Below are 11,561 nucleotides of genomic sequence, written 5' to 3'. Positions count from 1 at the left end.
GCCAAACTATATTAAGATATAAGTTTCCTGGGATAGTATAGCAACAGCCACATTTAGAGATTTGCACACCCCTATCAGCATTTCTCACAACAATGCATAGGTGGGAGTAACCCAAGCATTCTATCAACATAGGATCTGATACACACAAATGTGCTATATGCATGCAATGGAGCATCATTCCGGCGAGCGGGCGGCGGCTGCGGTGGCAGGGCCCGGACCGCTTTGTTCGCCACCGACGCCTGTGCCCGCTGCTGGCGGATCAGCCATTTTAGCAAAGCCGGGCTCCAGGCACGGCGGGCGCCACCATCACTGCGGCCGCTGCCGGCCAGGCTCCGTGCCTCCGGAGCACGGCTGCCATCGCTGTCCCCGGCCTCGCGCCTCCCTCGGGGGAGGCAACGGTGGATTTCAGGGGCACTTTCTTTCATCAGGAAGCTTTTGACAAAATGGAAGGTGAATTATGGGTGTCCAGGTGACCCAGCACTGGCCGAGTCTGGCTGCCCACTGCCGGCTGGAGGCTCCCCTGTGTTCTGTCCTGCCTCCCCCGCACAGCCACTGTGGAGCCCTAAAGCAGCCCCTGGGTCGGTCCCCGCAAAGGGGAGTGCTTTAGTTTTACATGATGACCTTGGGTGTGGGAAAAGGAAAAGATGGCGGGAAGCTCGGGGGTGGGAAAGGGACTATGACACGCCACAGCTGCATTTTTATTTGCAAACTTTCTCCAAAGTATTTCTGGCTGGACATGCATTCCGCTTTATAGATGAGCAAGACTTAGCCCTTTTCATATCCCCTGCCCCTTTAGATAATGACGAAGAGACAGATTTGAACTAATAGTGCAGGGGTATCTGCTCACTTGCTGTATAACCATTCTTGTAAAAGCCATTTTTATAAGTCAAAATGCAGCAAAAATACTGAAATATAAAAATTTCCCTATTTACAGTTCTGCATTGATCTTGTGTTTAGCAGCACTGACAGTATTTTCGTTTCTAATATGGGAGTAAAACAGATGACCAGCTAGCTTTAAGTCATTGGTTTCAAGCTTCTATCATCAGCCTGTACCACCTACAAATGTATCCTCCCCACTTTGTGGTTGCAGTTTCCAAAACATAGCATTTCTGAATCAGAATGTAGAGCTGAGCCACCCCACTTGGGTCTGTTCCATTTGGAGAACTTGATCGCTCTTGGAGAAGTAACTTGGAAACCTGTGCACTTCATGCTGGTCAAAAGTTAAATGACAAGTGACAGTGAGGCTGATTTCCTCCCTAGTCTGTCTTTGGTTGCCAGTGGCATCAAGCATTTTTTTTTGGGGGGGGGGCTCCTAAGAGCAATATTGATTTTAATTTTACCCTGCCTTTGGTATATCTTGTTCTATTCTGTTCATTGGATTTGTTTTTCTTTGTTTCTCTTTCTTTCATCCATCACAGTCAGGATGGCTAAAGGTGATCCCAAGAAGCCAAAGGGCAAGATGTCTGCATATGCCTTCTTTGTGCAGACATGCAGAGAGGAACATAAGAAGAAAAACCCAGAAGTTCCAGTCAATTTTGCTGAGTTTTCTAAGAAGTGCTCTGAAAGGTGGAAGGTATTTTTGCTTTGTATCCTTCCAGCTAGTCTTAGTTGGATTTGATACTTTGGTGTTATTTACCTTTAGAGTAGCCCCAGGTGGCTGTTTTCTTCCTCTTTACTTAGACACATTTTAATTGTTTTTAGGATTTTGTATGTGTGCTTTTATTGTTTAACATTCTACAAGGGGGGGTTAACCCACAGCTTTGTTTTCCTCCCAATAAATTTTGTATTCTCCCCCCCACACACACACAAAAGACTACAAGGGTTTAAGGCTTTCATCCCCTTTTGCAAGTGGTTATGGCAGCTGCCACTTTAATTATAGGACAACTGAACAGGTACGTGTTCACTGCATTGAAGAATTTATCAGGTCCTGTTCTTTGCAGACAATGTCGGCAAAAGAGAAATCTAAATTTGATGAGATGGCAAAGGCAGATAAAGTACGCTATGATCGGGAAATGAAGGATTATGGACCAGCTAAGGGAGGCAAGAAGAAGAAGGACCCAAATGCCCCCAAAAGGCCACCGTAAGTGACTGTAGGATTCAGGACAACCATGAAAAGCTTTCCTTCTGCTTGAAAGATTTTTTAAAAGATACTTTACCTAAAAAAATGTCAGGAGACCTCTGTAAAATATTCTGTACTTTGAGCCTGAGGTGTTGGTGAGCTGTGTGTGCTTGGTAGTTGCCTGTTGACCTTTCCACTGGGAAGCAGACAGCCTAGTTTGGGGTTTTAGGATCCTTAGGTACATTCTCTACCCCTTGCCCAGTAACTGAGAGACTGAGAAACCACTCTATATTTCTAAAGCCGCTTAAACATTTTATAGCCTTCAGCTTTGAAACACTGTATATGGTATTGCACATTTCTTCACTCAAGGGAGGAGTGATAGGAAGTATGTCGGTTCAGGAACATGGGAGAGTGACTGAAGCTCACTTTTTGAAGATTCTCATCTATATATAATTTTCTCCCCCAAGGTCTGGATTTTTCCTTTTCTGCTCGGAATTCCGCCCCAAAATTAAATCTACAAACCCTGGAATTTCTATTGGAGATGTGGCAAAGAAGCTGGGCGAGATGTGGAATAACTTAAGTGACAGTGAAAAACAGCCTTACAACAATAAGGCTGCAAAACTGAAGGAGAAGTATGAGAAGGTGAGGTGGGCCAGAGTGTGTACTCTGGCCGGTGAGAAGTCAGCTGCCCTGAATGTGAGGGTTTGTGGGGTGGAAGGCTGCTTTGCTGGGCATGTGAGGGCCCATCTCCACTCAAGATCAGCTATGTGTGCTGATGTTCAGGCTTCTGATCTTTGTATTTTGGAGAACTTTAGGCAGGCTTAAAAATTTGGATAACAGGATGCCACTGGAATAGAATTTGATAGTTCTATAACATGACTTAAAGGCTACTTGATCACCCATTACCTTTTAAATTTGAATGGCTGAGAACCAAATGTGTATCAGGAAACAAATACTTCAAGTAGCAGACCTGTACTGTTTTTGAATTCCAGCTTTCTTATTCTGAGGCAGGGACAGCATGTTTTCACCCTGTGCTAAAATAGCTGCAGGAGAGCTTGTCTTCTCATTTGGAATGTGTCCCTGTTCTTTCTAGGATGTTGCCGACTATAAGTCTAAAGGCAAGTTTGATGGCGCCAAGGGTCCCGCTAAAGTTGCCCGGAAAAAGGTGGAAGAAGAAGATGAAGAGGAGGAGGAGGAAGAGGAGGAGGAAGAAGAAGAGGAGGAGGAGGAGGAGGATGAATAAAAAAACTGTTTATCTGTCTCCTTGTGAATACCTTAGTGTAGGGGAGCGCCGTAATTGACAGCTCTTATTTGAGAGGTGTCTGTTGCCCTCATTAGGATTAATTACACAATTGGGTCATGATCATATGTAGTCTCTCAAAGTGCTCTAGAAATTGTCAGTGGTTTACATGAAGTGGCCATGGGTGTCCGGAGCACCCAGAAACTGTATCAAAGTTGTACATATTTCCAAACATTTTTAAAATGAAAAGGCTCTCGTGTTCTCCTCACTCTGTGCACTTTGCTGTTGGTGTGACAAGGCATTTAAAGATGTTTCTGGCATTTTCTTTTTTTTTTTTAATCTGTAAGGTGGTGTTACCTATTTGGTTATTGGCTAGAAATCCTGAGTTCTCAACTGTACATATCTATAGTTTGTAAAAAGAACAAACAACCAAGACAAGCTCTTGATGCTCTTTGCTTGGTGTTGAGGCTGTGAGGAAGATGCCTTTTGGAGGGGCTGTAGCTCAGGGCATGCACTGTGAGGCTGGACCTGTGGACACTGCAGTGGGCATCCATTTAGCTTCAGGTTGTCTTGTTTTTGTATATAGTGACATAGCATCCTGCCATTCTTAGCTGTGGAAAAAGGGGGGTCAGCTGGCATGAGAAGTATTTGGATCGTTTTGTTTTTTTTTTAGTTGTGTGGTAGTTTTAAACTTTGTTTTAAAACAAACTACAACTCTTCATTGTCAACGAAGTGAAGAGTCACTGCATCAATGAAAGTTCAAGAACCATCTGTACTAAACACAATTTGCAACGTTTTGTTAATTTTTGTATGTTTAGAATGCTGAAATGTTTTTGAAGTTAAATAAAAACAGTATTACATTTTTTAAGCTGTTCTCTATTATAACACTCTAAATTTCTGACTCCTAGCAGTCTTAATGGTAAAACACCCCACTCTACTGTATTTGATGACTAGCCTCCCTGTAAATCTGGTAATTTAGGGCGAGTTGAAGAGAGCTACCTGAAGTTACTGCATGATTTTGTTTGTGTCTGAATGGCGTCAAGATGAAGTCTGAACTATTGAATGTAGGAGCTAAGATAACTTGACAGAGGCAAGGTTTAGCAGCCTTTAGAGGTGTAGGAAGGTGGGTGGTTAGGATTGAGGCTGACTACTACCTATGAAGTTTAAAACTATATATTTTTTTTGCCTCCTGCCTCACCCCTTACATTGTGGGGCCAAATTAATTGCTAAACAGCAAAAATACCTTCCTGAGGTTATGTATGATGTATCAAACATTCAGGCTTTATTCCCCCCCTCCCCCCCGACATTTGTTCTGCTCAACAATTGAGGTCTTAAGCTGCCACTTCTCTTTTGGTCCCCAGTGACGGGGTGGGGGGTGGGGAGCAGTATTAGTTCCTCCCCACGCTACTTCAAGAAGCCATACACCCCAAAGAAATTTGCTGGAGCTCCTGTTGGCAGGCTGTGTTGGGGCATCTGCAAGGCAGGCTGACAGAATCAGTTGTTTCTAATCACTAAATGCATCAGATGGAAAGTAGAATGACCTAAACATGATGTGAACTCATTCATTGGAAACATGGATTGTTGTTAAATATTCTTGAAGAAGCTTGGTTTGTGATTCAGTGATTATTTCATGTTGGTGGATGGTGTGATATTTGTCCAAGTTGGGGTGAGGGGTGATGGCCACAGTGGCAAAATGGTGATACTAAATATAAGTATTTTGAGGGCCGATGTGTACATACATCTTAACTGTTGGCAGTAATGAGGGGTACTGTGTTATGAGTGAGTGTTGCTAATGCCTAGCATTGACACTCATATGTATGTTTGAGGCCTGGGAAGCACTCGGGAGTGTTTTAATGACATGTTTTCATGCTTACTCAGGAGAAAGCAGATTTTTTTCTTAAAATTGACTATTTGGAACCTTGCATGTCTGCAGACAGTGTCCCCCCCTCCCTGTCAGGTTCTGGGTGGGTACAAGTTACGGTAATGATCACTGGCCTGATCACTGATCTCTATATTTATAGCCATTCCTTCTCATTTCAGAACTGTTTGTCCTAAATGTGTTTTTCTAGTTCTTCTAGAAAATGACCACTAATTAAAAATCTCTTTGGTCATGAGCTTTGCCTGGAGGTACTTGTTCCAGGATTGCCCCTCCTGCTTCAGCCATGCCCTTGTTACTTTCCTTCAGCCGTCACTTGGCATTGTAGTCTTAAGCTGCTGCTGCCCCAACACAATGTGCCATGCTAAGATTAGAGCTGTGGGCAACCTCGTCACATATGAAAATGCTCAACTTGGCACAAAGGAGAGATTTCTGCTAAGGTGTGCACCTCTATCTGGTTGTAAATAGACATGCCAACTATGGAAGGGGGTGACGTTCTTTTGTGCTCCCACAGTAATTAAACAGAAGTAGGGAAGCTGGTAAGTGATCTCTGATTAAGCAGATATTTAATTCTAAAGAAACTTAAGGCCACTTGATCCACTCACTGCTTGCAGCAATCACCCTATCACAAGATTGCTTGTCTTGATGGAATGATGCTCTGTAGCCTCTGAGGTCTGAGGTGTGACAAGTGGCATAGTGTCACCACCTAAGGCTTAGGCTTTACTTTATTTCTGGGCCCACAGTAGGTGCTCAACCTGTGTGTGTGTGTGTGTGTGTGTGTGTGTGTGTGTGTGTGTTTAATCTAAAGGACAGTACCTGCTTTCTTTAACCACCTCTCTCTTCCAACCCCCTCACCCTGTTCTTGAATGGTGTTTTATCCTTTGGAAAGAATATGGCTGTGATGTAGCAACTATTGTCTATGTCTCCTGTGTGTCTTTCTTGTCACAAATGTATTTGGGGGACATTAGATGCATTCGTTTACTGTAATAAAGTTTCTTAATCAGTCATCCCCAAAAGTAATCAGTGGGCTGTCTGCAATCTGTTTGAGATACTGAATCTCTGTATTTTGGGTTGATTATAATCAAGGTTTTAGAAGTACAAGCTTTGCTGTAACCACAGATCCAGACTAACATTTAATGGAAAGATAACATCAAAAAGGGCAAGTGTTAAGGACTCCAAAGCCCCTAGATCAACCCTTCAGACAGAGGGGTAGAGGGAGGAGTTGGCTCTGGAGCTCTATGCCAGTGCAACTGCAATTTGCAAGATGCCAAAGTGACTGTGTACTTGTAATCAGCCAGCCCTGCCATTCAGGGCTTCCTAAGGCCAAGGATTGGGGCTTAGTTGGCTGACAGAGCCAGCTCAACAAGGAGTTTTGGATGAGAGGGCCCTAGGGTCCTCTTGCTGCTCTTGGGCCCTGGCTTAGTTTCCTGTGGGGCCCAGGGCTACTTGGGAAGGAATTACTGATGGGCCAATTTGGCAACTGCAGACTTCCCTTCCTGCTTCAACCAGAGCAGACCCTCACTGTGTTTTTTTATCTTGAGCATCCTTCTAAGATTTTAACTTAAAAAAGAAGCTGGGGCACCATATTCATAAAGGGGAAAAAACCCACATCATCTCAATGGATATATAAAAAGCATTTGATTAAATCCAGTACCCTTTCTTGATAAAAAACATTCAGAAAACAGACTAGATGGGAACTTAATCAACCTGATACAGAGCGCTAAGGAAAACCCACAGCTAATACAATGAAAGATGCTTTCCCCCTAAATTCAGGAACAAGACAAGGATGCCTGCTTGTGCCATTTCTATTCATCATTGTACTAGAAGTTCTAGCCAGGGAAATTAGGCAAGAAAAAGTAAAAGCATTCAGCCCTGGCCAGGTAGCTCAGTTGGCTAGAGTGTCATCCAATATGCCAAGGTTGAGGGTTTGATTCCCAGTCAGGGCATATGCAAGAATCAACCAATAAATGCATAAATAAATGGAACAACAAATGATGGAGGACTCAGACTTCTCAGTTTCAAATTTAGGATAAAGCTCTAGTAACCAACACAGTGTGGTACTGGCTTAAAAACAGAACATGTCTAGCTGGCATGGCTCAGTGATTGAGCATAAACCTATGAACCAGGAGGTAACTGTTCGATTCCCCGTCAGGGCACATGTCTGGGTTGCGGGTTTGATCCCCAGTGTGGGTTGTGCAGGAGGCAGCCAATGAATGATTTTCTCTCACCATTGATATTTCTATCTCTCCCTCTCCCTTCCTCTCTGGAATCAATAAAAATATATTTAAAAAATAAAAACAGAACAGACAGACCAATGGAATAAAACTGAGAGTTTAGAAATAAACCCATATATCTATGGCCAATTGATTTTTAATAAGGGTGCCAATATCATTCAAGTGGGGAAAGAATAGTCTTTTAAATAAATGGTATTCACATGTAAAGGAATGAATTTCAACCCCTACCTCACACCACATACAACAATTTAATTAAAAATGGATTAAAGACCCAAATGTAAGAGCTAAAACTATAAAATTCTTAATAGGAAACATAGGTGAAAACCATTGTGACCTTGGATTTGGCAATGGTTTCTTAGGATTTCAAAAGCGCAAAGCAACTGAAGAAAACATTAGATAAATAGAAGAAAACATTAGATAAATCTAATTTAAAAAATATTTTGTGCTTCAAGCAATATCATCAGGAAAGTAAAAAGAAAACCTAATGTGAGAAAATATTTGCAAATCACATCTCATAAGAACTTAGTATTCAAAATATATAAGGAACTATTACAACTCAAAGATAAAAAGTAAAAAAAAAAGTTTAAAATGTGCAAAAGATCTAAATAGACATTTCTCCAAATAAAGTTTACCAAAAAGCACATCAAAAGATTCTCTGCATCATTAGCCATCAGGAAAATACAAATCAAAACCATAATGTGATACCACTTCACTTCCACTAGCATGGCTATCCTATATAATAAAAGCCTAATATGCTAAGTGTCCGGTTGATCAATCAAAGCGTAATATGCTAATGATATGCTAAGGCCGCTCAACTGCTCGCTATGATGTGCACTGACCACCAGGGAGCAGGTGCTCCGACTGGTAGGTTAGCTTGCTGCTGGGATCCAGCCAATCGGGACTGAGTGAGACGGGCCGGATATGCCTGGAGCCTTCCCGCGGTCTCTCCCCGACTGGCTAACCTCCCATGTTCCTCCCCGGTCCCCCGATCGTGCTTGGCACACTGCTACATCCCCCGAGGGGTCCCGAACTGTGAGAGGGATGTCTGACTGCAGGGATAGGGCCTAAGCTGGCAGTGGGACATCCCCCAAAGGGTCCTGGACTGCAAGAGGGCACAGGCTGGGCTGAGGGACCCCCCCCCCCCAGTGCACAAATTTCATGCACCAGGCCTCTAGTAATAACATAAAAAGGAAAAAAAAAGCTAGTAGTAGTGGGGATGTGGAGCAACTAGAATCCTTGTACAATGCTGGTAGGAATATAAAATAATGCAGTCTCTGGGGAAAATAGTACAGTCCCTCAAGTTAAACATAGAATATGAACAGAGACTATGATCCAATGATTCCACTCTTTTTTAAAAAATTTTTTCTTTGTTGATTAAGGTATTACATATGTGTCCTTATCACCCCATTGCCCCCCCCCTCCGACAATGATTCCACTCTTAATATACAACCAAAGAATTGAAAACAGGTATTCAAACAAATACTTGTATTTGAATGTTCCTAGCAGCATTATTCATAAAAGTTAAAAAATGGAAACAACCCAAATGTCCATCAAGTGATGAATGGATAAAATGTTGTCCATCCATTCAATGCAATATTATTGAGCCATGAAAAGGAATGAAGTGTTGATGCATGCTACCACACAGATGAGCCTTGAAAACATGCTAAGGGAAAGAATCCAGTTCAAAAAGGTTACATGGTATGATTCCATTTATATAAAATGTCCTGAGTAGGCAAATCTATAGAGACAAAAAGTTGATTAGTGTCTTCCTAGGACTGGCGGTTGGTGGGGGGAAATGGGGAGTGACTGCTAATGGGTATAATGAGATTTCTTTTTGGGAAAATGAAAGTTCTAAAATTAGGTAGTGGTGATGGTCATACAACTCTGTGAATATAGTAAAAAGTGAATACTTCAAATGGGTGAATCTTATGGAATGTGAATTATATTTCAGTAAAGCTTTCAAAAATAAATGGTTGGAAAAGTCCAGTGTAGAGGGAAATGTTGAAGCACAGAAGGAGAATATTTAATTGATGGACCAAGGTCCTCTGGTCAGAGAGGGAATGGATCCAGAGCAAACTTGAAGGAATTGACCTTTTATAGAAGGGAAGACACTAGAGTGATCAGTAGTAAGTGATGGAGTGCCCATCTGGCAATTTTATTATCTTGTGCAGTTTATGGGGGTAGCAGAGAGGAAGGGTGGAGTTTAAATCCAGTCTGGCTAGTGTTGTGCAATTAGGTAAGAGAAGTGGATTTTGAGGTGCTGCTGAAAGTTCAGGCAATGCAGTGACAGAAAAGTGTTTTTGCACTTGATAGCATGGGAAGCCTGGTTAGCCTTTTTTTTTTCTTTTTTAAATTTATCTTTATTGTTGAAAGTATTACAGATGTCCCTCTCCCCCACACACATTGACCCCTTCCACCCTGCACCTGCCCCTCCTAGGCCTTCACCACACTATTGTCTGTGTCCATGGGCTATGCATATATGCATATAAGTTTTCCAGTTAATCATTCCCCACACCCACACCCACCTTCCTCTGGTTGGCCTTCTGACAGCTGGTTCAGTGAAATGGAGACCTGATTCTTGTGTGTGGGGTTTGGGAGAGTAGATCCTGGGGGAAGAGAAATAGGGTAAAGGAGCAGAATCAGAGTGAGTTGTTTGTTTGTTGTTGCTCTTGTTTTTAAGATAAGAGAGGCATGATGAGTTATGATCCATGATGACACTACCTGTGTATCAATAGACTAGGCCTCTCTACTGAACTCCAGACCTGTAGATCCATCTTTTTTTTCTCCTGCTTATACCATATAATTTCCTTTTTTGTAAATTTATTGATTGATTGATGAGAGAGAGGGAGAGAGAGAGAGAGAGAGAGAGAGAGAGAGAGAGAGAGATGGATTTGTTGTTCACTTATTTATGCATTCATTGGTTGACTCTTATATTTGCCCTGACCTCCATGTCACTGCAGAATAAGCTTTAGGACAAGGCCCAGAAGTGGCATTATATCACTGTTGCCCACATTCCATGGTCCCCAACTTAACTACAAGACATTTGGGGGATGTGCTCATTCTGGGTGCCCAGGGAGAGAATGAAATAGATTTGTGAACACATAGCATTTCCTCTGCCATCCAGAGAGATGGGATGGGGTGGTTACAGGAGTTTATCTGGATGAGAGATGCTGATGGCTTGTATAAGAATGGTGATGATGGAGATAGAAAAGTGTGGGATTCAAGAGATACTTAGGATTGCTGGGACTTGGTGAGGGGTTGGAGGTGGGGGATGAGGAAGAGGGAGGAATTAAGAATGAGTCTATTTCTCTCATTTCGGGTACTGGAGGGATGGAAGAGTCTTTCAGAAAGATAGACTCCTGAGGAGAAGCATGTTTGAGAGGGAATCATCTCAAGGTGTAGCAGTGTTGAGAAAGGTAACAGGTTCAGGTTCACATTTCCCCAAAAGGGAGTTTGTAACTTGGAATCACAGAACACTTATGTTGTCAGGCTAAGTCTTCCCTCTCAGGACTAGTCTGGAATTTGCATTTTTTGAGGCTTGTTTTTTTCATTGGTTTCCCTCCAGGGAAATCTCCAGCACTGACATCCTGGTAGACTCTGTCTGCTATGGTATGATCTTACCAGAGTGTCAGAGCCAGAAATTACCCAGGAGGGAAACTAAATCCCTTGGGCTGGAAGGAGGTTTCCCCTTTCCACACTTACACTTCCAAATATGTTTCTAAACTGGAAGCATTTGAGAAAAAGCTCAAAGAAACTTCCTATCGTTGGCCTCAGGCCACAGTTGTTTTTTTCAATACACATAGGAAATACAAGATGCACATTTTCCTGGGTTGTGTATTTTATTCCAGGCCTGTAGTAGGTTTTTGTTTTTAAAGTCTTTTGGAAGCATGTCAGTGGTGATACTGTGGCAATGTTGATTGCAGCATTTGACAGCTCCCATTGCAAGATGTGTAGAACATATGATGCTTTTGTCCTCTGTCCAAACCCTCAGTCGTGTACATGCAAAAAGGGCTGGTATTTCAGCGATGAAACATTAGCAGACGGCTGAAATATGTCACTTAAAAATATTGGGCTAGCCATGATTTTTAAAATCTTTTTGTACTGGAGCTACTTTTAACTTCTATATCAAGAAATTCTCTTCTGCATATATTT

The 11,561-nt window shown here is 42.4% G+C and overlaps 1 protein-coding gene across 4 annotated transcripts in view; it reads left to right on the top strand.

The window, feature by feature from the left end:
- The window catches only part of HMGB3 (high mobility group box 3), a 5,233-nt gene extending 1,066 nt beyond the window's left edge, over nucleotides 1–4,167 (top strand). For 3 of the 4 annotated variants that reach the window (XM_006087723.2, XM_006087722.2, XM_023753039.1), the window contains exons 2-5: nucleotides 1,419–1,573; nucleotides 1,941–2,080; nucleotides 2,527–2,701; nucleotides 3,153–4,167. In XM_006087723.2, coding sequence (XP_006087785.1) covers nucleotides 1,424–1,573; nucleotides 1,941–2,080; nucleotides 2,527–2,701; nucleotides 3,153–3,302 — 615 coding nt within the window. In that variant the 5' untranslated portion in view covers nucleotides 1,419–1,423 and the 3' untranslated portion in view covers nucleotides 3,303–4,167. Of the gene's footprint in view, nucleotides 1–308; nucleotides 451–1,418; nucleotides 1,574–1,940; nucleotides 2,081–2,526; nucleotides 2,702–3,152 lie in introns of those variants that run through there. The other variant, XM_006087721.3, reaches the window with a different exon arrangement.
- Nucleotides 4,168–11,561: the final 7,394 nt, after the last annotated feature.

The sequence above is a fragment of the Myotis lucifugus genome, unplaced genomic scaffold, assembly GCF_000147115.1.
Source record: "Myotis lucifugus unplaced genomic scaffold, Myoluc2.0 scaffold_40, whole genome shotgun sequence".
NCBI classification, from domain to species: domain Eukaryota; kingdom Metazoa; phylum Chordata; class Mammalia; order Chiroptera; family Vespertilionidae; genus Myotis; species Myotis lucifugus.
This window is presented reverse-complemented; position numbering and strand designations above follow the sequence as displayed.